The sequence below is a fragment of the Plectropomus leopardus genome, chromosome 2 (assembly GCF_008729295.1).
Source record: "Plectropomus leopardus isolate mb chromosome 2, YSFRI_Pleo_2.0, whole genome shotgun sequence".
Taxonomy (NCBI): Eukaryota; Metazoa; Chordata; class Actinopteri; order Perciformes; family Serranidae; genus Plectropomus; species Plectropomus leopardus.
The window spans coordinates 12,885,443-12,911,420 of NC_056464.1; the positions used below are offsets into that span (position 1 = coordinate 12,885,443).

Sequence of the window (25,978 nt, forward strand, 5' to 3'; positions counted from 1 at the left end):
AAACTTTAGTCACCATTTTCTCAACGACAGTATAACTTTTTGAATTATTATGGAGTTTGTCATTTGAATTACGTTCTTCCCTTGACCGTGTTTGTTCTAAGTGCTGCTGTTTGGTATCTGTTCTGTTAAATACATTCATTTGAAATTACTTTGGTCTTTTTTTCTGTGATTGCGATAGTGTTGTACAAACGTGCTTTACTTTTCCTTACAGGACTTCTCTTCTATTGTATAACTGACGCCCCCTGACTAAGTGATATATTTAATGGATATTCATATTATACTTAATGTATAACAATAACAGCACATAAAAACTGATCAAATGTTAAATGAACCCAAGTAGTGAATGCAATAACTGCAGGAAGTTTGCTTAAAATGAACGATTTGAATAACGTTAGAGACGCTTTCTTCACAGAAATGAATGAAATGCTAAGGTACAGGCCCACTGTATGTTTATTTTTAAATTTTCTAATAGCCCTTAAAAGCAACAAAGCTGTGTAGTAATGTATTTTCTACTTTCACTCCACTGTACCTTCTGTTAAAAATGATAACAGTTGAACAGTTGTGAACTGTGCCACATGCCTTTTACAGCAGCTCCCCAGCCTCGTTTTAAACACTTGCAAGAACAATTTGTGGCCAAAAGAGGGCAGCAGTTCCCTTAACTTTTGGAAAACAAATCAGCACATCCAAACATGTAGGTCCAGTGTACTGAAGGTAGAAATGTATTATCTTAAAAATTTGGTGATTTTTTTGCAAGAAGAGAAGAAGCTGACTTAGAGGTGAAAATGTGCTTAAAATGAATAAAATATGTTGTTACTATTCCCATATCCATGGTGGAATGTAGTGAAACACTACTTGCTGGATGTCGATACTCTGATTCTGCTACTGAACTATTTAGTTGAACTTGACCTCTTCAGTAAAGATATTCATGATTGAAGTAACTTCACTAAGACACCAGGTGACAATTGCTGTAGGTAGAATGTGCAAATGGTAGGTTGTTGCACAAAGTGAAAAGTGACCTCTGCTATATCATCTGTGCTGTTGATTTTTGTGAGCTTTCTTTGCAGGCAGGTGATTGTTAGGGCAAGTGGGAACACCTGAGAGTGTGCAGGTTATTTAAGTCTGTGTGCAGATGGTAGTTCAGTCTCCTGCCTCCACTATGTGACTGCATTTCCCTTCCCCTCTCTGGTTTGATTATGTTGCCTTAGTTCGATTTTGCTCTTTCGCTTTACAAAACCCAGACACATTTTTTATTCATGCACCACACGCATGTCTGACACCATTGACTTCCACACTAATTTAGTTAATAATTTAGATTCTAGTCTGGTTTAGTCTGAAGTATATTTTGTTCAACTTTGCCATTGTGTGTCTCAGTTTTGATATGGCCATTTGAGCCAGGTCATAACAAAAATCATTGCATTTGTGCTTTCAGTTGCACACATTTTATCCAACAAGGTCAAAGTTTGTGTGAAGACATTTAGACAGGTTGAAACATTACAACAAAACAAAAAGACATGTGTAACAACTCTTTTAATTGAAGCACTGAAAAAATATTAAAAAATAGTACATAGTACTCAAAATACTAAGCCTCACTTGAGATCACAGTATGTATTCTGTTAAAAGTTTTGCAAGCAGAGATTTGATCAGCATCAATGAGTACAAAGCGTTCACATTTAAATATTTATGGCTCTGAATAAAAACAGGTATAATTGGAGCATTCAGGAATATATAGTGAGATTCTAAAGTATTTGAACTGATGAGCATTTTATCTTCTAAACACTGTGCAAAGGTGGGAGCATTCGTATTTGCAGTTCTGACAAAATAACAGTACTGCCGTCTAATACATTTTCAGGATTACAGGGCTTTATTTTCCAATGATGACATTTCTGTAGCCCTTGACATGACACAACTTGTTGCTGTCGAAGTCGACCACCAGCTTTCTTAGCCCAGAATGGGTGGGAGTGAAGTATATTTTCACCTTGGCATCTTCCCCTGGTCCCACTGAGGAGTCCAGCCTGTAACATAAATATTTAAATATTGAAGTTTGAGACACACATTAGGAGGGCTTTATCTCAGTCCTCTGATTGCATAAATATTTAGACAATTGATTACCACTGACATATTGTAGGACTCATGTGAGCTTTGACTATTTATGGAGATGATAAAGAAAGGAGCTGCAGTGTTTGAACTCAACAAAGTACCATTTTTTTTTCATATACCAGAGCTTTGGCTGAACAACAGCATTGACCGTGAAAATGCATCATGCAGTCAGAATTAAAGGAACTGATTGGCTACTCCTTACTTTACTCGCTTAATGAGATCACAGTATATAAATAAACTCTTAGAGATTATTGTTGAGCAAAAACAAACTAGCTCAGTGATATTTCATTAAGTGCATTCTGTTTTAACCTTGTGGCTGCACCAGTAAACCCCTGTACTACTTTTTTTCACAAGTGGGCTCCTGTCCTGACTAAACAGGGGTGCATCCAGCCAGACATCTGGATGACCGTGGCAACAAATTATAAAACAAAATAAAACATATCTCACAGTCTGGAAGTCAAACATTTCCATGGCACTCATTTGATGATTTTTAAAAGGCCAAAATAAGCCCACATTGGAGGGAACATGTTCAAATAATTTTGTTACAGTGTCTAATTTATGTCAAGTATTTTGGTAATCTGTGTGAGTACAGAGTAATGATTTCTAGATGAATAACTCATATTACCTCTCAGAGATGACGCGTCCCGCCGTGAGGTTGGCCCCCTCGATGCTGAAGCAGCAGTTCTCCAGCGACTCTGGCAGAGGGTTTTTGAGGGTGATCTCTGCAGCCAGCTTCCGATTCTCCTTTGGTTCACCCAGGATCTGCAGAACACAGTCACATCTAGCTGTTAGTTAATTGAAAGTCTCACACTTGAGTACAATACACTTTTATTTACACCAAGCTTTGTTTATAATTAATAATACAATCTCAGATCCTATTAATAGATGTTAGACTGCCTGAAAGGCTAGAGAGGTTCGGAGTCTCACTTGGCTTTATTGGGAGATACAGCTGCGTGTCATAGCAGTGGAATGAGAGCTTATATCTATGTATCATGTGGCAAAGGGGGAGCATATAAATACACACTGTGGGAACATGTGTTGTCGTTCCAACATTGCAGTCGCATACTGATATAACCAAGGTATGGGAGAACTTGTTTGGTATGGCTGATACTAAGCTTTAAACATCACCATCAGATGGCCCATAACATAGTTTTAGTGATTTCCTTGACAGATTTTTTTTAATTTTCATGTTAACATTTCTAATTACTAATTTTCAGGGCTTGTTTTGACTTTGAATTTACATTTTAAGATCCAGTATGTAAGATTTCAGGGAAAAGTTTGTTTTCTTTCATGAAAATTCACCTGAAAATAGTTGTGTTTTTTTTTTTTTTACCTGAGAATGAGCTGTTAATATCTACATAGGGAGCAGGTTTTTGTCCACCATGTGTTACAGCACTATGTTTCTACAACAGCACAGAAGGGACAAACTTAACACTGGCTCTAGATAGGGCCATTCATTTTGGCCACTATAGTTAGCAACGACTTCGCAATGGGTTAAACTGTGTTGGAGAAATGCTGACATGACTGAAATTGCTTTATCCAGTGTATTTACCAGTTTTAATAACCTTGTTCATTTATTTTGGAGTGGAAGAGACCTCTGCAGATAATCCAGCTCACATTTAAAACCTCTTGGACAATTGACACTGGAGTAATCACAACTAGGTGTTCATGCTTGGCACAAGGGAGAAGTTGTAGCAATCTGCTGTCCTCACTACAAAATGGTTCCAAATCATATGAATGCTACACACTGCTCCTTTAATTCAAAATGACAATGTTATTTTTTGGCATTATTAATGACAGTTTGTCCCAAGTCTGTATCTCTAGTTGCAGGACATAATACTCACTCTGACTTTGATTTCAGGATTGTCCAGCACAATGTTTCTCACTGCCAGTGTTGCATCTCCAGTGGAGTAGTCCACCAACAGAGCCGCCAGGCGGATTAAGTTGTCCTCAGTGATTGCGCCTCCATATTTAGAGTAGTTCAGCCTAAGTGGAACTCGCCTCTCTAGATGAACAAATACAATATATTTAAAAAAAAAACAAAAACAAAACAGCTATAAAGCAATCTGTGAACACCATATGGTGATTTCTCTCACCTCCTCCTGGTGAGAGTTCAACATTGAGCAGGTCTTTAAAACCACAATTTTCTCCCAGCAACCCGTTGTAAGAAACGGCGCAGGATCCAAACACCAGGCGGCACTTTTTCTCACTTTGTGTGTTGTTTGTGACCACAGCAAACACATCGAAGTCACAACCCTTCCTCATGTCTGATGTGACCTTGATAGTGAGATGTAGGCCCTCATTTTCCTGCTGCTGGAGCAGCTTGTTTTGATGGTTGGCCTTCTCGAAAGTCTGCCGCTCTTCATCAGAGCCTGGAAACATAAAATAAAAGGGGAAAAAAACAACTGAAGAACAAAAGTTCAAATTTGACTTTTGACAAATAGCAAATTTCTATATAATTAACACAATGAATTACCTTTACGCAATGGAGCAAGTCTTACCTTCTTAAACTACATTAAGCGCAACACAAATACTGACAGGGAATGAAAGAATAGACACAGCAGGTGACCTTGTTGTAACCTGCTGGCATGCAGAGGAGCTCTGTATATAGTTAAGGTCATGTTTTATGGTGTCTTATAATAACACACACTATTTATGGTGATGACCAACTCTACTGATGCTCAGTTAGATGTTCAGTGCTCTCTACCTTCAGGGTACTTGTAGAGATGAGTGATGTCCTCTCTGGCGTCACTGCCCACACGCTTTGTGCTGATCTTCTGGCCCACCAGTGTAGTGCTGGTGACTTTTGATGTACTGTTGTCTTTTTTCTTCATGGTGGTGATGACATCAGCATTGACTTCAGCAAAGACAAATGGGGCATCATACTTGAATGTGAGGTCGCCTTCCTTAATAGCCCTAACAGGGATGGGGCCACAGCAGTACACTCCTTAAGGAAGCAAGAAAAGGCAGAAACAAACATGACTGTGAAGATTTGTTTCAATCAAAAATTAGCATTGTGGGTTCATTAACGCAGTGTGTTTGTTACCTTCACTTTTCTCCTGGGGTGTGGGGTCACTGGCCTGCCAGCCATTAAAATCAGATTTAAAGTCTGGCCTGGTCATCCAGCTCTCCACCCAGCAGTGATAATTCCTGCAGACACAAACACACCATCAGCTTGATTCCTATACTTGACACTCTTTCTGTTTTGGCAGTTTAATAGAGACATCTGATTAGTGCACCTGTTCCAATGTCTTTACCAAAACCACAGTAAACTGGTTGAATTTAGTTTTGTCACAACTAAACTTCTACTGATTGTGTCTGCTCCGAAGAAAATAGTTCCATTGCAAACATAATGGTCACATCTTAGTCAATAATTGAATCAGTATTCCAAAGTAAACAGTAAAATAAATGCATCTGATTTTTTTTTTGATGAAACTATATTCTTCAGAATATGTAATACTACCACATTCCAAGTACACTGATACTACACAATCCTTTCTACTGCTGTATGACAAATGTAAAATGTATGAGTTCTTACCAGATCATTTCTTTAGACTGAATGAGCTCTCCATTTTCGTTGACTAAGCGGTGAATCACCAGGTCACCGTTGCTGTCGTGGGCTGACAGGTAGTTGGTGACGACTCGGCAGGGGATGCCAAGGGCCCTGGAAACTAACAGGGTATAATAATAACTTACGTGAAAATTGCAATACCAAGAGGAGGAGCAAGATGTATACTGTAACTATGTGGTTACATATATGGTGTTATGCTGTGTCTGTTTGAGACAAATCAAGTGTGTTTTCCAGTGATAGGCCACCAGGCTCCACCACGCCCTATCTTACTTGAACAGGCCACTGCAGCAAACACCCAGCACTGTCCATAGCGAACAGGCTGACAGGCTTGTGTGTCCCAGTTGCGCAGAATCTCCACACTGCCCCTCCAGAACATGGGGCTGACACCTCCCTCATAGCCATCTGTCCATTTTCCCAGCAACACCCCTTTGTCGTCATTACAATTCACCTAACAGGAAAAAGAAGGGAGTGCTTTTGTATGGTTACTTTGAAATGACATAACTGGTATCACACATGAGCTCATCTATGCAAATTAAGACAGCAAAAAAGATGGAGATATCAGAATTTAACATGACTTACCATGGCACTAAGCACTCTGGAAACATAGATGGGATTTCTCCTCCCTGAGCAGTCTTTGCCAGGATTCCTCAGACATTTAGGATTCATGTCCAAAATCCTGAGACAGATGTCCAGGATTCCACTTTCAAACTGTGTTTAAAAAAAACAACTGCTGATCAGCTGTTTGTCACTGATACAAGTATCAAGGTGGAAAAATAATCAAAAGAGAGATCCAAGGTTAAAACATCCTTTGCAAAAAAAAAAAAACAACAAAAAAACAGAAAGCAAATTATATGTGTAACTCTGCCATGCTGTAGAGCTCAATAGCCATACTGTTAATGCACTGCTAATGCCAGACTAATCAAACCGTATTGAATATCAAAGACAAGGCTGAGAACAAAAACAGTCCTCTCACTTTATCAGACCCAGACTGTCCACTGTCAGATATAAATAACTCACTGTCTAATTTCACTGTCAAATGTTCATCAGTTATTGCCTGTTTGCAGTTATGCAACTCATCATAAATCACTTGATAAGTGAGCCTTTTCCTGTTATCAGAATATGCTTCAGACTCCTTCACCCGTCTGGCACAATGCTGGCTTGGTGGACTGTGGATGTAAGATGAAGTGCTGATGTTGGTACCTGGCCAAAATTCCAGGCAGTTGCTATTGGATGTTTGTAGCTGCCACGAAAGATGATTCCATCCTGAGATAGGACATACTCAGTTAAACCCTGCTCGTCGTCCATGTACACCGCATCTCCTGTTGCATAGAAACATCATATAACAATACAATGAATGACCTTCACAGCATTCTCATAAAAACTTAAAGTTTCACTTAACTTAAAGGAATAGTTTATCATTTTGTGAAACATGCTTATTAACTCTCTTGCCAAGAGTTAGATGAGAAGATCAATATCACTCTCATAAATGTGCATTCAATATTGAACTACAGCCAGAAGCTGGTTATGTGCGCTGAGTATAAAGTCAGAGACAGGCTCTTTGGCTCTGTCAGTCAGCCTACACCTGGACTGTAAGTTCACTATTTGCTGGTTGCCCGGCAAGCTCAAAGTCAGGCATGACAATCTATCAATATTTTATTAATACTGTGATATGAGACTATATAATGTCTTCGATTTTGGAAAATACCAAAGGAGTTTATAGTTTATAGTGGCTGCATAACAGTGAAGTGATGTAATTTTCTGAACTGACCAGACTGTTCTAGCTGTTTTATTATTTGCCTTTATTCATTGAGTCATTAATCCACATTATTAATGATTATTTATCAAAAATCATTGTGTAAATATTTTATGAAAGCACCAATAGTCAATTCTACAATATCATCACACTATCAAGTTATTTGACATCTTTCTTAAAATCTTTCTTAAAAAATGAATATTTGACTTTCTCCATATCACTTAACCCTAGCTAAAAGTTATAGTATTGACAAAATAATGATTTGTTCAGATCAAATGAACAAGATACAACAAGTTTATTAATTAACTTTTGAGATGCTGGTAGGTAGATTTTGTTACCCTCAGGCAGTGCCAGGGTAGCTTTTTGCTTCTGCTTCCATTCTTTATGTTGAGCTAAATTAATTGTTTTCTTGGTGTAGCATCATATTTGCCATAAAAATACAAGAGTGGTACAGTATAGATTGGCTGAAAAAAATAAAGAAAACACTAATCATATCTCTAAAAATGTTAAACTATATCTTAAAAATCAAACAATCATCATTTACCTAAACGATTACAATTCCTCTATATAATCTCTTTCACACTGCTGCTGAATAGCTTCTATCATAAGCCTACTCTGAAGTGAAACATGATCATCAAAGCACTTTGTAGCTGAAGATTGCTACACATGATCCACTAAACGACAGCTTGACATATGGTCTGTTTACCCACCTGGGCACCAGGGGTTAAAGAGCAGGATAAACTCAATCCGCGATCGCCCCAGGGTCAGGGTGTAGCGACCAATAGGTGCATCAGGGGCAGAGCAGATGCACAGAGCCACCATGTCCCCAGGGGGACTTGTCACAGCAGCACTCCAGCGGGAAGTGTCAATGTTGGCAGAGAGACCAAAGGAGGCCCTGGTGCCATACTGCTCAGACGGCTGAGGACCTGTGTGTAACAGACAATATGGTCAGAGCCCTGAGATTACATGAGGGAAAAAAGCCAAGAGAAACATTTGTGTCTGGGGCATTGAAATTCGCAGGGTTTATTTTCACAGTTTCCCAACCCTGCCTAAATTTAATTCAAACATCTCTGGAATCTTATCTCATGCATGGACAGCCTAACTGTGTAATGGCACATAATTATGAACAAAATTGTTTGGGACCCAAGTCTCCCTCAGTACAGATTTCAATTCTGGAAAGTTATATAAACTTAAAGGGACAGGTCATATCAGAATCCAAAATATATATTTTCCCTCCTACTTGAAGTTCTATTTAATAATCTAGATTGTTTTGGTGTGAGCTGCAGAGTTTTGGAGATATCAGCCATAGAGATGTCTGCCTTCTCTTCAGTGTGATGGAACTAAAAAGCACTCGGCTTGTGGTGTAAAGTCAACAGCAACATGTGTTTTCAGAATTCAAGATCCAGTTTCTCAAGATAGTCCACAGACCTTGCTGTGAGCAGTTTCGTGTAGGAACTATTTTCTTTCTACTAAATATCTGCCAACCATATCAGCTCACATCTAACATAAGGAAGTGTGCATCTACTACTTGCTCAATTGGCACCACTGAGATAGCTAATGTTACATCTCAGCCAAGGAGGACGTCATTAATGTTTACATCTTGCGCTTTCACAAGAACAAGCTTCTCATACATGAGTAGATGCGTACCTCCTTCAGTGCAGTGATATGGTTGAAAGGTGTATTTTGGTAGAGAGAAAACAGTACCAACATTAAACTGCTCAAAACAAGGTTTATGGATCATCATAAGTAACCGGGTAATGATTTTTGGAAAGAGACGCTGCTGGTGTTGAGTTTTTTCTCTTTGTTTTTTGGCGCTTTGAGCACCACATGCCAAGTGCCATCTATTTCCATTATGCTCAAGAGAAGGCACACATCTCGCCAATATCTCAAACACTCGACAACACTCACCAAAATAATCCAGATTGACAAATAGCACAACAGGTACAAGGAAAATAGGTCATTTTGATTCAGGGGTGATTGACCCTTTAGTCCAAACAGTCAATTCTTTCACATCCTCCACTCTATGAAGCCAGCTAAATCGACAGCAGGAGACTTCTTTCTCACTGGGTGGGATTGAGGGTCCAGTCCATAAAAACATTCTTGACTTTCAAAGTTTGATAATGTTATCTCTGACAAACCCTTTCCTGTTGGCAAGCAACACTTCCTGTTTATACAGTTAGATTCATTGGCAAGTAACAGCTGTCTTATCACACACTTCATGAGAAGTTTATCCAAATATGAACTGAGGAGAAGAGACAAATGGTTTTATGTGTATATAGGGTATGCTGACCGCAAATATATGAGAATTCATTATCTGGGGCTCCCAACAATAACAGTTAAGTCCATCAACACCCACAGAACAATAAGGGAAGAGCTGAGGTTAATAATGGAAAAAACAACAGAACATCTTACAGCTACTGTAAGTGTGCTCATTGTAAAAGCCAGTAGCAACATCACTGGAAACTGAACACCGGGGGAAAAAAAACTTCCACTTCCCTTCCATTAACATTGCGGCTCCTTTCCCTTATCATCTTTGAAAGTACAATAGGTAGCAAAGAAAATAACATCTGCAAAAACACACAGTAGGTTCCAGTGTGACCCTTACATCCTGTGTGAGAGGAAAGTGAAAGCTTTGGTCAATTACTTTTCTAAATGTTTTAATGCAGTCCAAATTACTAATGTTCTGCACTAAAAGTTACAGTATAACATAATAATTACTCATGGGAACATTGCATTTCGTATATTAACTCTAAAATTCTACAAATTTAAGAAAGATGTAAAAGTAAATAGAAAAAGAAAGAGTAGTACCTGTCTCTACGACACAGTCAAGAGAGCTGACTCCTGGCTGGTAGCTTCCAGAGCGAAGGTACAGGCTGATTGAGAACGGTTGGCCTCTCCTCACAATCAGACGGTCTATACCGTTGAGATCAGTGCGATGGTCCACGTTGTTGAACTCACACTCCAGGTTCCAGCGATCAATGTCCAAAGCTTAAAAAGAAAAATGGGCATTTAAAAAAAAAAAACAGAAACAACATACATGCAGAAAATTATCATCCTTATATTGGGTATTTCAATTAGTATCCTTTAAACATACCTGTACCTTGACAAAAATTTGTACTACATCTCTGTATTTAAAGTACAGCTTTATCTATGTTTTAAAGTATCAAAAGTAGATACACACTTTGATTTTTATAAGAATTCTCATAGTTTTTTAGAACAGATTCATAAAATGCAAATAGAAATTAAAGGGTATCTCTTCAAATTCATTTAAACGTGTAGAACATCTGCTTACGGCACTCTTTTAGCACTATTATAGGACCTTGTTTTCATTTAATGGGAGGATAGTGTACATGTTTATGTGATGCTGTAAATGCTACAACATGGTCTCAGTGAATGCATGTTGTAAAACTTCTGTTTATATATATATATTTGCAGCAGGCTTGTGGTAAATTAACCAGAAAACTGTTGTTAAACTGTTTAAACTGTGTTAATAAACTGACTCTTATAATAGCTGTACTTTCCTGAGGGACTGAAAAAAAGGTCAAATGTTTGCTTATGTGATCTTCAATGATATTACAAAATTAGTGGACTTTGGAATAAACCGGAGGACTACAGGACACTTGCAGTCATTTATGGTAACATCATTTAGTTTCACAGGGCTTACTGCATGGATTTAAACACAGACAGAGAGTCACTCCTTGTGTAGTGTGCAAACACACAACCACTCCTTCTCTCTGAGGTGTATTGAGACTAAGAGAATCCCACCCTTTGATTTCCTGTTTATAGGAAAAGAAAGGGTCCTATATAATGCCTCCATGGTCCTCCTGCTCCATGACATGTTAGGGGGTTAACCTCTTCCCATAAATTATTCAAAGGTGTTAAGAAAAGTCCAGGAAATGAGGCGGCTGTGTCAAGGCTAGGCTAGACGTAGATAAACAAAGACTAAGCTGCAAAAACTCCCTGCTGTTTTACATGAGGTCTTTCATTCCTCAGTGTGTCTCATAGCTCTGATGTTTTACTGATCTTACGTCAGTTCCTAATTAAAGACATGTTAGAGTAACTAATTGAGGGCAAATGCCTAAAAGATGCAACACCACCTATTCAGCTGTAGTCTGAGGATTATCTGAATCTTGCTGCTCAGCCTGTGCATACTCTGCAGTCATTTAGCCCACATTTGATCTGTGCAAATATTAAAAGCATATTGGCATTGCTTTGTGCAAATGCTATTTAACAATTTATTCCGAACCGTCTGGCAAAAGAAATACATCACATGGCTCCAAGAAATACAAATTTTCTTCACTTTTTTCCTTTTAAAAAGTTTTACAGTACTCGCACCTCAAGAGAGTCCAATAAAACAGATCAGCAGCTTACAGAATGTGAAAACTATTACAGAAATCAATAACATATGACTGTCCAACACCTGTCAGAAACAACAGACTTAATGGTGTAATGCAGACTGGTGTCATGCTTTCTGTAGTAATTTGGGGGTCTTTTGGTGGCTACGTAATTGTTAAAAAAAAAAAAAAGCAAATGAAGTGTGATTTGGTCCCAAACCACAGTGCAACGGCATGTGTCGTTGAAGGTGAAGCAGCTGTGGTAAAGCAGATGGTATTCATGTGTGATGTAAATCCAAACTGATTACATTTTATTGAACTTGCATTTTTTTCTGTAGTGTTACATAACTTGCAGCAGCACAATGCTCTAATATGAAATGCAGAGGCAAAGATTCCACAGCACTGACCCTGCCGTCTTCACTAACCTTTACATACTGCACACGCCCACGCCTCAAACCCACTGTACCAACCATGGCCCACACTACACACAGACAGCCTGTCTCAGTAAGCAGCACTGAGTCCAGCATTTGCCTAATAAGGAAATTAAAACTAGATTGAACTGGTGTGAACTTGGTAGTCACTGGTACAGAAAACACCACTTTAATGCGATGAAAAAAAATCTGAAAAACTCCCCTCCGATGTGAAAGGAGTTTTCAGTCCTGCAGGTAACTGCTTTTTAAACTTCCCACAGCTGGAAAACAAGTGACACTGGTTTATATATATGCTGTTTATTCTACTTACAAACTATGCAATGATGTAAGCTTTGCTCATATATTTGTTGGTAGCTGATCCAATGCACACCTTACTAACATCCTGCGACTATGAAGAGTAAATATACCAAATTTAAAGAAAGCTTTTTTTGTAATGACTGTTCCAGTGCACAGGTTAAGTGTAAAACGCATATTCTATAAGTGAAACTTGTGTTCATTTTCTACTATAAAATTGTCGTCCGATATTTTTGGCATGCTACACATTTTGCCTACACACACAGGTCAAAGACTTATATCAGTCTTTAGAGGTGGTTCTGTGTTAATCTGGAAGTTTGACCACTTTCTTGTTTGGAAATTCTGAATGTCTTTACAAGGGCTTACAAATATGTGTAGGGTGGTGTGTGAGTGCCCGTAAAGAGGAGAAGCACAGTGACTGTCTGCACTCCAGCTGCTTCTTGGCTGCTATTATAAGGGTCCCAGGGCAACAATCATATGCTCAAACATGAGGGTGAAACATTTTTTAGATGCATTGGTCTTTTGATCTCCGATGATCGTGTGCTGGACACAGTTTCTCCTGCAGCTCTGAAAGCAGCAGGTACAGGGTGATGATATTTGCAGACTATGATAACTTTAAACGTATCACCTTAATTATTTTCAGATATGCTGTCTACAGCACGCTTAATGATAGCAGTGTCCTAGAGTTAGTGAAAGTGTGTCCTTCCTGGTCATTAACTCCTGAATGAGTGTCAAGACAACTGCACACATAGCATCAAAATACACTGACAGTGAGGAAGGCTTAAAGTTGCATTACCCCAAACAACCATATTAGGAAATAATGGAAGAAACCATAGCAGCAAAATCTTTTGGGAATTGAGTTAGGGAATAAAAATAGCCTACAAACAGATTATTACACCACCAATCAACATGTGAGTATTTTAAACAATTTATCTTGTTATAAACTACTACTAAATTATACTGGCAAATGAAAAAATAGTTTTTTCCACCTTTTAAGCCTAAATGTTACTGGCAATAAACAACAGGAGTGTTAAAAAAAATAAAAGCAGCCAGAGTAAAACTTACCTTGAGCCATAACTGCTGCTGTGTTCTTTGAGTAGTTTTCAATGAATGTCCTGCTCAGAGGGGAATAATTGTGTCTCCTCTCCGTTATCTCAGCGTTATTTGTAGTCCCCCTCCTGCTAGTCTGTCTGATGGTGGGCGTGACGCGACCCTTCACCAAACAGAGCGCGCCCCTTTCCGCGTGTGCTTACATGCACGCGATCTCACACACATGAAGTTTTAATCACTGCACAGCCTCCGGTGATTCATTAATGTTAGTACGTAAGAACGGTGACTTTTATGCTATTGCGTTGTTACCGTGGAATAATACACTCTCTGAGCTTTTGACCCCCCCCCAAGAAAGAAGAAGGATATTGCAGGGTGCAGTGTCGTTTCTCCAATATTTTCATTATGAGACAAAATAAAACACATTGAGATAACATGGTAGTACGGGGGTTATGGAAAATATAGGCAGGTGACTATGGAGATTTGTTGGGAGCAGGAGGAACTGTTAAATTGTAGTTTCCCTGAGGTTTTAAACAGTGGTGCTGGCAGCATTTTTTTTCATTGGTATGGCCAGATGGGGCTACTTTTATCTTCGGGTGGTACAGAAAACCAAAAGCCATAACTGAATTTCAGGAATTTGATTATGCTGTTGAAATATGTGTCCGTGTGACAGTTAAAGATTCACATATCCATATACTTTGATGTCTTATTTTACAGTTAATATTAGGCCAATAATTATCTAATGCGTATAGACTAATACTGATACAGTAAACACTTTGAGTTCCAAGATATGTGGATAAATAATGGGTTCTAAGGGTACCCACAAGTCTCCTTTTAACTTGAGAAAATTTGTTTCCACTAAGTATTTTGTTCCTTACAATCATCAGTCTTCAAATATAAGCTGTATATTTGTCTTTTTAAATACAGTAATGTGGGCATCCATTTACATTTCCCTGGTAAGACCAGTGAGAAGCCATTAGTTGTGTCAGGGTTGCAAGTTAAAAACTCAAATGAGCCATGTCGGACTTGGTGACATGTTTTTATTATCACAAACATGGGAGCTGTAGTTTATCTTGAGTGATAACTCACTAGCACATGCTAATTACAGTCCCAAGCGGATGCACTATTTACTCCTTTTTGAGTAATTTTTGTTGTAAACTTTAGCATTCAGCTGTTATATGAAATAACTTTACTTATCTGACTGATCTAACATTTACATCCTCAGAACAAATGAACAGCATTCAGAAAACCCTCAATAGGAATGAACACACAGTTGGTTTTGATCTTTTAATGGCATTTATTGACATCTTATCTGCTTTAATCTTTCAGTCAACTCACCTGTCAGGTCAAAGGTGATGCATCACGGAGAAAATGTGCTCTGGTCCATGATGAGGTGAAGAGCAGGGTATGCACAGGTAAAAGTGCACAAAAGGAAAAGTTGCAAACAACTTCTGAAGTCACTGCTAGTGTCACTGTTTCTTCTTTGGCACAAAATGTAAAAAGCTTTCTACAGAATGCTTCTTGTGCTCAATATCAACTGTTTCCACTGTAAAATTTGTACCATTTATGCTCCAAAAGTAAAGTAGATAATACATTTCTAATTGTAACCATGTCAATAAAAGCAGAGGTTTCAGCCAGTGATATGGCTTACAGACTCTGGACAGAACGGATTTAACTGCAAACATGCATCTTGGCTCCAGAGTTGGGCATTACATCAGGAGAGTGAATTCAATGATTAACAGAAGTGAAACCAAAGCCAGAGCACTGTGCAAGCCCACACAGTGGAAATGACTGAGTGTCTTTGCCAAGGCGGGCTTGGGTACTTCAGAGAGACTGTTGAATGTATCGCCTGGATTCACCTCCAGATGTAACAATAAAAAGTTTCAAACTTGTACATCACTAATGGACTCCTGGGCCCCTGAGCTCAGGGATGCAAAAGGTCCCGCCACCTCTCCAACATGAGAGTTAGACACAAAGACTTAAATTTTCTGTCTTTTTTTGTGTTTCTCTTGTTGGTTTGCCCGTTTCTGTAGTTATTTGGTGTCTGTTTGTAGTCCCATGTGGATTTTTTCATGTCTTTTTGTGGTAATTTGTGTCTGTTCCTGGTCAATATGTTAATTTGAGTAGTGTGTTGCAGGTAAAGACCAGAGGGGAACCTGGCCCTTTGCTTGGCAGGCCCGTCCACTAATCCATCCACGGTCGAAAAAATGTTCCATAAAATGGTTTGAGGGAAATCTTGTTTTTTTCAGATGCAGAAAAGTGTAGAAATTATGGCCTTTGACATACATGAAGTAACCTGGTAAGAGTAAGTCAGCATAATATTTCCTTTTAAATACTGTTGTTAGTAGTTATGCTACATGTCTGTGATTCAGTGAAATGTCAGTTGACACCTGCAGTGTTTCATTCTCTTCCCTTCACTTTCAAAATGTCAGTATTGTGGCAAAACCAAGTAATCCTCTAGATTTCATGTGGGAGGTTTCACCTAGATTTTTGTCTTCTATATGTGAAATACTCACAAAAAACTTGGACTGTATGATGGTCTGATTCAATTCCATTCAACTTTATTTGTAGAAAAATTTAAAACAGCTGCAGTTGACCAAAATGCTGAACAACATAATGTTTTGCTTTTTGCTTTTTATCAGGGAAAGCGATCTGTGGAACACATTACACCATAAACGTATGTATTACATTTGTATCAAATATTATTGCTCAGCCATATCAATGCCTGAATTAGTAATGGCACTATTTGGCAAATGCCCATAATAAACGCATATCAGCCACCAATATTTGAGTTTAGAAATTTGAATCTGACTGTAAGCATTTTCTATTAAGTGAAAACAGACCGCGCCTCTTGTGTGTCCAAGTGGGATTATTGTTGTCGCTGCTACACTAAGATAACCAGATCAACTTCTGTTTATCTCAAAGCCTAACTAAAACAGTTTCCATACTTATTCCACTGTTCACCATTTCCTCTACAGGGAATAGTAACTCCAAAGAACTTATATTGATTCTCTTTGGTAACTAGAGCAACCGAAAGCTATCAGGGAAAACAAATGCGTTAACCTTTTCCTGTTGTGGTTGCGCAATGGTTGACACACCTTATTTGTGCCGCAAATCAAGCCCTCATTTTTACAGATCAGACCCTGTGGCAGAGGCTTATAGGGGACTTTTTTTAAATGCTGATGGCATCATTATTTTACAACTATTACATGCAAATGTGCAATCACCACTGATTCATAATGATGACCTAAGCAAAAAAAAAAAAAACACCTATTTACACTTACAAAAATGTCAACATGCAAATAAAAACACAATTTAACATTCATCATTGTTTTGTATTTCAAAATGAAAGCCATACAAGTGTTACATATCTCCATACCAGTAACATATTAGTTTATACAAAACGGTTAATGAAAAGAAAGTACAGAGTGAATGTGTATTATTTTCAGAGGAAATAAGTATGAATTAAAGTAATTAAATTTGATAAAACTGTACAAAAGAAAATACATGTAGGACATAAAAGTGGCATTGTCTCTGTGACACAGTTCTTCACGGATCTCCTTAAGATTTCATTAATCTCCTGGGATCAGGATGGGGCACATCAGGATTATTCAGCCGCATTCTTTTACTACTGTAAAGTTTAGCATTATGTTATAAATAGCAGGTATGATCCTTTACATAAGCTATGAAAGTAGACTGTGCACTATGCAAAGCCATGTCAGTTACACATTTAGAAATGTATCACAATTTAAGTACAGTACATTCACAGACATCTTGTGACCTATTCTTTTAGTGGTGAGATTAAAAAAACATTTATTTACAGAGTGGTAATGGATTTCAGTAACAGCTGGTATAAAAGGATGCTGTTTGATGCTGACACCAACAGACGACTTTTTTTGGGTTGCCTCCAAATCTGTAGAAAAAAAGGATATCTTTTAACTAACTTTTCCCCTCCACAGCACAATCTTCACCATTCATCTTTAATATACACATAATAATTGTTCAAAAACTAGTCATATTATTTACATGTTGAAGAAAGATGGGCAATGTATAACACACTATACACTCACCTTGTACCGCATTGCAGGTCAAACCTCAGTGGATTTTCCAACAGTTGTGGTTTGAACCTGAAGCATTCATAAAACTCTATTAATTTAATTTAAATCAGAACAGAAAATTAATCATGAACATGAGAAAATCCACCTAGAATTAAGACATAAAAAGACTTTTGAGCATAAGGATGACAGAGATAGTTTATTAAGTGAGTAATTTACTTTCTGGTTACATTAGGTATTTTTTTGCTAATGTTTTTAACCAAATGAACAACTGCTCAGTCAGTGGTTATGCACTTTGTACTGCACCTTGCCACAGGGCAGATCCTTGGCCTGGTATTGTGGTTTGGGTTTGGGCTTTGGTGCAACTGGTGGCTGGGTTTTTTCTGGGGATCCTGCCAGAGCATTTGGTTTGTGGAAGACCGCAGACGCTTCAGCAACCACTGCTTCCTTAACAGTGATCACAGAGGCAGAGACGGAGGAGGTGTCCTCCGCCTCTCCTCCAATAGCAGAGTGGTAGCTGTGACTGGAGCTGCTGAAGCCACTCACACTATCTCCTGATGACTCAGAGCTGTCCACTGGAACAGAGACAGGCTTTGATTACACACATGATCAGTTGATGGATGAATGCATGGGTGGGTGATTCAGTCTCAAATTTCTTTACTGGAAAGCCAAGTTTCAAACACTGGTGCAGCAATCAGTGTCCCTTCTCATATGCCCTCAGGTGTTAAAAAGTGATTGACCTCTGACCTTTATAATGTGACCTCATTGGAGTGGAATAAAACAGTACAAAACATCTTCAGTGAAGCTGTTAATGACCATTATGATGAAGTTTCTAAGTTGATTACTCAAACTGTTTTTTGTAATTATTTTTTTTTTAGTTTTTAAGTTACTAACCCTTTAAATTATTAATTTATTGATTTGCTACTATTACATTTTCTCCAGTAGTTTTTAATTTTTTATGCTTTTGTTTATGTAGCTTTAAAGAAATTTATTAATTCATCAACAAAAAGGCAATAAATATTTTCAATTTTGAACTGGAGTTGTATATTTCAACACATGATCTTGACAAAAAACAACAAGAGAACAGTTTAAATTGCCTGACAAATAATGAATAAACAAATTGGCCATATTGTTTTCGAAATTTCCATCAATAACACTCATCATGGCACTGGGAGGTTCATGTGTGTACCATTGTATCTAATTCTCTAGTCCATTTGCAATAAATCATAAGCAACATTCTGTTCATATTTGAGTTAAGAGAACATCAGCTTAGTTGTACACAGTAAACTCACACAATAAATTGTGACTCCCACTCTCATGGTCCAGGTCATCCTCCTCCAGACCTCCAGGAGGCGATACATATCCTCCAGGGCCTCCTGAAACCACTCTCCGCTTTGGCCCACACAGGTATCCCACAGGGGACAGGGAACCTCTTCCAGAAGAAGAGGAGGAAGATGAACTGCTTCCTGAACCAAGAGATTTTGGCCGACCCCCAGGAAGCCTGTCCTGTGGACTACCTGATCCCAAAGAGGACAGCACCCTGTTCTCTGCAAAGACCAAGTGAGAATCAGTTTGATCAAAGGAAGTGTGATAAACTGGGATGTCAAAAAGTCATAGAAAAGTGAGTAGAACTGTTTTTTTTGGCAGTATTTGATTACCTCTTCCCATTAATACGTAGTTGACAGCTCTGTCATTGATAGCTGCATCACTGGGCTGGATGTCCATGAAAGGCTTGTTTCCAATACCCATGAAAACTCTCTCCTGCATGCGGACCTCTAAAAAACACACAAGATACCATTAGTGTACAATATTTCAACCTTAAGAAAAGACACAAGCACATACAAGTAAAAACACACTGACAATTAAAAAATAATATGAAATGTCAAAAAAGATGCAGGTACACATAAGCAGTGCAAATTTTAATATATCTATAAACATACCATGCTCTTATCACATTAACTTCCAACATTACCATGTGATGATGTTATGTACAGTATATATATTGGCATGGTGTCATTTCTTTAACCTTACAACCTTAGCTGTGATGTCGCTTGACGAAAAAGCTTGTAATCAGTCTGTAATCAGAGCGTCACCAGTGTGTGTTTATTTGCGTGCGGTACCTCGGTTGTGTACCGCCTGCTCCCACAAGATTCGTTCCAGGTCCTTGGTCCATGCCTCCTTCACCTCCCGGCTGACTGCTTGAAGTGTGTATGTGTCCTGGGTTTTTCTTTTCCTGAACCAGATCTCAAAACACAGGCCGCTGTCACCGCTGTTCTGGGTCATCCCTACATCTGATGTCTAAATTTAAATAAAGATTGTGTAAGATGGTGGTTTAAGGTTTGCAATAAGACCGCAGCTCAAAGCCTGTCCCTGGTGTTACTAGGTTTTCTTCTCAGATAGGTGTTAGTCTAATATATACTCTCTTGCTACTATAATACAAAATGAAGTAAAAGTACTACAAATTCATTAACTTTTTCTTTAAAACTACCTATCTTATCTTATCTCTACTACTCTGGATGTTTGTAGTTGTGTTGTGGCTCTTTTATCTCTTGAAAATGGAAAGAAATAGACTGAAAGATTCCAAATCAGACCAAGGCTGAGAGATTCGATTTGTGATATAAGATTCTTTTTACAATGTTTTTGTTCAGTCTTAGCTCTGAAAAACCTTTTTTGTCCACTGATTGTATATTCATTTCTATTGACTATAGATACGGCAACAGTGCATTTCAAGTAATAATAGTAATAATAATAATAAAGACTTTTAGAACATGAATATGTTCTAAATATGGCGCCCACATAAGCCATATGTATATCAGTTACTCAACCCGCGTTACCTTGAATTCAGAAAAAAAAAAGACCAGACTGATGTGTGTTTTGATGAATAAACTTATTGCAGGATTAGAGTAATTGTTTCTGCTTAAGTAACCTCTGTAGGGAGTAACCCTTTACTGAAGAGGAAGTGGTAGCAATGCTTAGATTTTTGATTGCGTTGATTGCTTAATTTACTGGCACTTTCCGTACACAAGACTACACTTGAAATTCACATGAAATTGGTTGACATAGCAATTATGCGTACCTTGAATGACTGTTTGTAGACATATGTTTCATTTCCTATGTCTGTCTTCCTGGTTTTGCTGAAAAGGATGAGTTCTTGAAAGAGAAAAATGTGACGTAAACATTTCTTCTTCCTGAATGTGACCCAGAACTCATCCTGACGTATCAGCTGCCCCTGCTCCTTCAGATTAACCTGCAGCACACAAAAGGCAAGTCTTGGGGTCACATACTGTAGTCAGCAAGAATGCACCAGAAAGAAGAGAGTATATTACAAACATACAGGCTTGAAAAAATTGAACATAATGGCAGATTTGGTTAGTTGAATCACATAATTACCCTGAACAGAAATACAAAATAATGTGATTTTTTTTTTTATTACCTCTTCCAATGTAACAGAGACAATAAGGTTCATCTAACTAACAAAATTCCTATGAATCCAGCTCTGTTTCCTTTATCTCTGCCCTCCAGATATTATTGCTCCAGAGCATCATCCCACTCACACAAAAAAAACTCCCTTTACATTCCATGGAAAAGATGATTAAACTATTATTTTTTCCATATACTTTTCATCCATCTCATTTGTTCCCACCCCACATTAATCAGCTGTACTGCACAAATATTCATCACAATGCTCTGAAGAACACTCCTCACCCACACTGTACACATCATCCCTTATGGAAAAATGCCCTGGTCTTGCCTGAACCTGTTTCTCCGCTCTTCTAATAGCGTTGCCCAATGCTGGATGAGATAAGTCATTCTTATCATAGGATAGATATCTGCACACCACCCGCACTTGTATGTCCTGTATAAAAGATATGAAATCCTCCCTTCTAGTAATCTTACTTGATATTTCAGTGTACAAAATTACACAAAAGATAAAAGAAACAAACTGTCTTACATCACACTGATGGATGGCGTCCATGGCCAGCAGGTTGTTGCCGTGGCGGAGTTGGAAGTGGATGACCTCCAGGGCGGCCTTGATCTCAGCCATCTCTCTGGTTTGTCCTGCACCGCATTCCCTCACCATGTCCTGGAGCAGCAAGCTGTACTTACTGATCCGCTGAACGGGCTTCAAAAGGTATGACCACAGGTCCATTTTATCCCCCAGTTTCAATTGCTTTTGCTGTTGTATGAAGAGAGACACTAATTTTAAAGTAAGCTTAAAACTCAGATTTTATGGAAATGCACAGACATCACCACCTTCAGTAAAAACTGTGAAAACACCTCTCAAGTGACAAATTTTGTAGTCAATAAAGTCAAGGTTAGGCATTTTTGGGGACATAAACATAAGTAAAAGTAATTTGTTGAGTGAATGGGAGGGCATCTAAGAATAAACTAGTGTATAGAGATGCACTTTGCATCTTTATTTGGTCATTACTTTTTATTCGCTTTTTTTTTAAGTACAGCCTCATAGAGCTGCCCACATAGCCTGTGATCTTGCTAAAATATACTCTCATTTAAGAAAATCGTGATGTGGTTTTAGGAAGAGAAACGAGAGAATGAAGAGCAAAAGGAGGCTGGCAGCAGTCCTCACCTTGAAGAAAGCCTGTCCGTGATTGATGAGAAGACTATCAGACTGCGGTTTGTTCTTGCTGTAAAGGGCATACAAGGCAAAGCTCTCTCTCTAAAAGAAAAGGAATTTTAAAAAAGACCATAAGGCATCATTGTTTTCAGCAACAATAAAAATGCAAGTACCACAATGTGAAATGCATACTAAGCAACAGACCACAGCAGTTCACAGTTGTGTGAGCTAGGTACTCCTTATTTCAAATCAATGTGGTCAGTGATATCAACACTAAAGCATTTGAATCCTTGGAAGCTGAAGACATAGCATCAGTCTGCCGTCAGGACACATCTGGAAGGGCTTTTGTCAGCAATCGATTATACTTAATTATCACAGTTTTGGTTCAAAACAGGAAACCATGGACTGCGACTTGACATTGGACAGACATTAGACATCTGGCAAAACCATGGAAAGAACAATAACTCAGGTGCACCCCACTTGCAAACCATAATTCACACACAGCTTTCAATGCGCCGTCAATAATACACCTACGTGTCGTAGGAAGCAGCGTCCCACTCTGAAAGGTTCATTCAGGCAGGTCTCCAACTCATTCAGGAAAAAATGTCGGTGGAAGTCGTGGAGCTTTTCTAAGTTGCCGAAGATGCTCCCCCTCTGGCCCCTGAGGTCCTGAGGGACGTCAGACCTCTCTAGCTCAGGGAAGTAGTGCTCTCGAACGTAACCTAGAGCCTTCACATACTCCCTCTCTGTGGACAGCAGCTCCTCCATGATCCGCCGCAGTTTCCTGTTACACATATAGGAAATGGAAAATGTTAAAACTTAAAGCTCATAACTAAACCCGGGTGTGCTCGGGATCATACTCAGTTATTTATTTGTCAGTATGACAGTATTGTTTAACTTGAGAACAACTGCAGCATTCATGACTATAACGTATGTAGTTTGCTGTAATGTCCTGGACAGCATCTCACCGAGCTTTAAATTACAGCAGAGGGAGGGGGGTGTTACTTACAAAACATTGCTGCCATTGTCTTCTGCTGCCGTGAGTAATGTCTCCGGGGTCCTTGACTCTTTAGGGCTCTGGTGTGAGACTGTACATCCCCCACCCTCTTCTTCATTACTGTCTCTTTTTGACTCGCAGCTCAAGTTTCCAGAGCATATACTCTCGTTATGGGAAATGGGCATATTTTGGATGAGCTGCAGATTTTGTTCCAGTGGCTGTGTTTTGCCCTGACAGTGTTTGTGTCTTACATTCAAAGGTGAAAAGTCAGAGATGCTCACCAAATGAGAGCTCACACAAGAGCCCTCGCTTAGGGACCGACCCAAAGGTTGGTGCGGTGAAAAATTATCCCCCCCTTTGACTGAGTCTGCGCTTCTCAGATCTGCCTCGCTGTGGTGTTCTCTTAGCCTCCGTTTGACTTCTGGATGACAGTCAGATTTTTGTGCAAAAACTGGAGCCAGTTTCTCATTTTTAACTGCTGCTTCAGGTACATTCTGCGCTTGTGATTGTCCTTTCTTGCTCATTTTTGAGTCAGTTTTTAATTGTTGGTTGAAGCATGCAGCAGTTTCTCTTTCACTTTCTGAGATATTGACTACCTCTTTTTGAGAGGTCAGCTGCTGGGTCAGGGAGCATTCATCCTCCCCCACCTCGCTCCCCTTCTCCTCCTTCTCCAGTCCTCCATCTTTCCCTTGAGACTTTGCAGATGTGGTATGCTGGATCTGGTTCTTATCTGTGCTTTTCTCCTTTTTTTGCATCTCCTCAAGACGCTGCCTTACTTCTTGGCACTGGACCCAGGCTGCATTCCACACTCTCATCACCCCCAAGGCCCCTCTTTGCACCACACAGGCCTTAGCTTTCACAGCCTGGAGGTGCGGGGTGGAGAATTCGCCACCTAATCTTTCTTCATACATCTGGAGTGTGCTTAGGGTCTGAGCTGAGTAACACCCCTGCTCTACCTGCTCCAAAAAATGACTGCATTCCTTGGCCAGGGCAGATGCCTAGAGAGAGAGAAAGAAAAGGGGATTTTAGATTTGAAGGTTAACACAAATCAGTCAGAAATATATGGACAAAGGGCAAATGAAGAGAGAGAGACTCAAAATTGAAATGTCAGATGGGTGAAAAAGCAGGCAAGAATTACACAAACCTGTTCACAGAAGCGGTACATATGAACCAGTGTGTCCAGTTCTTTGTGCCTCTGTTCTGCCCGCAACATAAAATCATCCATATTGGATTTGAAAGTGCTGACCATAGTGAGAAAAACATCTGTTGCAGGACTGGAATCACTCATGCCAACAACTTCCTCTGCCGCCGTCACTAGCGTCAAGGCGTACCGTTGTTTCTCCTGTAACAAATGATAAGATGTCAAGTGGAATTTGCGTTTCCTCCCCTCTTCTAAGGAAGTTCCTAATTCACTATTTACAGTTAACAGCACAGCAATTTAAATATTTTCATTGTCAGGAAAATAAAAAAACTACTGGTATGCGTAGAGAAATCAGACAGCCAGATAATGTCAGCTGTTCTTATTTCTTGAATCTCTTTTGTTTAATTGTTGTAATACCTTAGACTCAGTGAGAAAATCATCAAAGTGTTGCAAGGCCTTTTCAGTGCACACCAGGGTCTCATCTGTTGTGTAAGAGTCCTTTAGTCTCTCTTCGCCTTCTGAACTGAACCACATCCCAGCCTGCAAGACGTAATGTACAATTATGCAGTGTTAGTTTATAGCTGGGCAAACTGAGTAAAATATCACATATTTTATTTTTGAGGAACAGTGACAGTTCCTTTTGAGGAACATATTATGCTTATTTTCGGGTTCATACTTGTATTGGAGGTTTCTATTATTTCTATTTACATGCTTAAATGTTAAAAAAAGGAAGTTATTTTCCTCATACTGTCTGTCTGAATATATCTGTGTTCAGCCACTGTCAGAAATGGTCCGTTTTAGCGCCTGTCTTTTTAAGCCCCCTCCCGAAAAGTCCTGACTTCTCTGATTGGTCAGTCTTTCCAACTATTCATCATCCAGCTCTCACCATTGCAGCCATAAACGACTGTAGCAGCACTGTAATGACACTTAATACCTTTATATAGTATATCTGTAACAACACAATTAAACGGAAGTCCTGAAGGCTGGTTTAAAGGCAGTGTTTTTTGGCTTTGTGCATTTCTCTGTGAATCGAGCGTTTTGATACTTTCACAGTATTTATACAGCACCTATACCTGCTTCATACTAAAAAAAAAGTGAAAATTTAACTTTTTGGGGATCTTAAAGAAAATATACAAAAGGAGACCAACTTTAATCTGCCAGTGATCAACACCACGTTAAAGAATTTTTAGCTGTTTTAACCCATACTGTAGATTTTAATATGCTGAACAGACTGAAGAAGTGGTAGTACCGTGCTAATTTTGGCCTCCATCTCTCTGAGCCTGAAGAGGAACTCCAGGTGCTGCAGTGACTCATTTGATCTCATCACCAGAGTGTGGAGCTTCTCCTCCACTTGGTTATACAGACTCGTCACTGACTCCAGAGCATCTCTGCAATGAGAAGGAAGCAAACATTAAAAAAGCCTGAGAGAAGTCAAAGTCGGCTTCAGTGGCAGTGCTAGCATCATTTGTATTTTCAAATGTATAATGGGGATAATTTCACTTTTAAAAAGGGTCCCCTGTGGTATTTAAATGCCAGTTTTTGCCAAAAAGCTAAATATTTGATATAAGTAACACGTTAATCGAACAATGTTTATGGGCATGTGATGCCACAGTGCTCAGATTAGTTTTGGTCTTTATTAAAGTTAGTTACCAGTTGTCAGACTGTAATCAGCAGGCCCCCAA

The 25,978-nt window shown here is 39.0% G+C and overlaps 2 protein-coding genes across 2 annotated transcripts in view; both read right to left on the bottom strand.

Annotated features, from left to right (window-relative positions):
• Positions 1-1,513: 1,513 nt before the first annotated feature.
• tgm2b (transglutaminase 2b) lies at positions 1,514-13,751 on the bottom strand. Its single transcript, XM_042511112.1, has 13 exons — positions 13,546-13,751; positions 10,230-10,409; positions 8,132-8,347; positions 6,869-6,987; positions 6,248-6,376; positions 5,939-6,116; positions 5,636-5,768; positions 5,144-5,247; positions 4,805-5,044; positions 4,194-4,469; positions 3,942-4,102; positions 2,723-2,859; positions 1,514-2,012 (listed from the first exon to the last, which is right to left on the bottom strand). Exons 1-13 carry the CDS (start codon positions 13,553-13,555, stop codon positions 1,862-1,864), a joined length of 2,034 nt encoding a protein of 677 aa, XP_042367046.1. The 5' UTR covers positions 13,556-13,751; the 3' UTR covers positions 1,514-1,861.
• A 3,096-nt stretch (positions 13,752-16,847) lies between these two features.
• Positions 16,848-25,978, bottom strand: part of LOC121954103 — a 34,149-nt gene continuing 25,018 nt past the window's right edge. The window contains exons 11-24 of the mRNA XM_042501439.1: positions 25,546-25,684; positions 24,714-24,836; positions 24,300-24,497; positions 23,168-24,153; positions 22,693-22,942; positions 22,171-22,260; positions 21,535-21,759; positions 20,659-20,829; positions 19,703-19,880; positions 19,241-19,357; positions 18,875-19,129; positions 17,889-18,157; positions 17,598-17,654; positions 16,848-17,440 (exon numbers count right to left, since the gene is read on the bottom strand). Of these exons, the coding sequence (XP_042357373.1) occupies positions 17,616-17,654; positions 17,889-18,157; positions 18,875-19,129; positions 19,241-19,357; positions 19,703-19,880; positions 20,659-20,829; positions 21,535-21,759; positions 22,171-22,260; positions 22,693-22,942; positions 23,168-24,153; positions 24,300-24,497; positions 24,714-24,836; positions 25,546-25,684 (3,040 nt within the window). The 3' untranslated portion in view covers positions 16,848-17,440; positions 17,598-17,615. The remainder of the gene's footprint in view (positions 17,441-17,597; positions 17,655-17,888; positions 18,158-18,874; positions 19,130-19,240; positions 19,358-19,702; positions 19,881-20,658; positions 20,830-21,534; positions 21,760-22,170; positions 22,261-22,692; positions 22,943-23,167; positions 24,154-24,299; positions 24,498-24,713; positions 24,837-25,545; positions 25,685-25,978) is intronic.

Coding starts and splice junctions, on each gene's coding strand:
- tgm2b (XM_042511112.1), bottom strand. Junction 5,769..5,938: donor TGCTGCAGTGGCCTGTTCAA/GTAAGATAGGGC, acceptor ATACCCTGTTAG/TTTCCAGGGCCCTTGGCATC. Junction 5,248..5,635: donor CAGTCTAAAGAAATGATCTG/GTAAGAACTCAT, acceptor TTGTGTCTGCAG/GAATTATCACTGCTGGGTGG.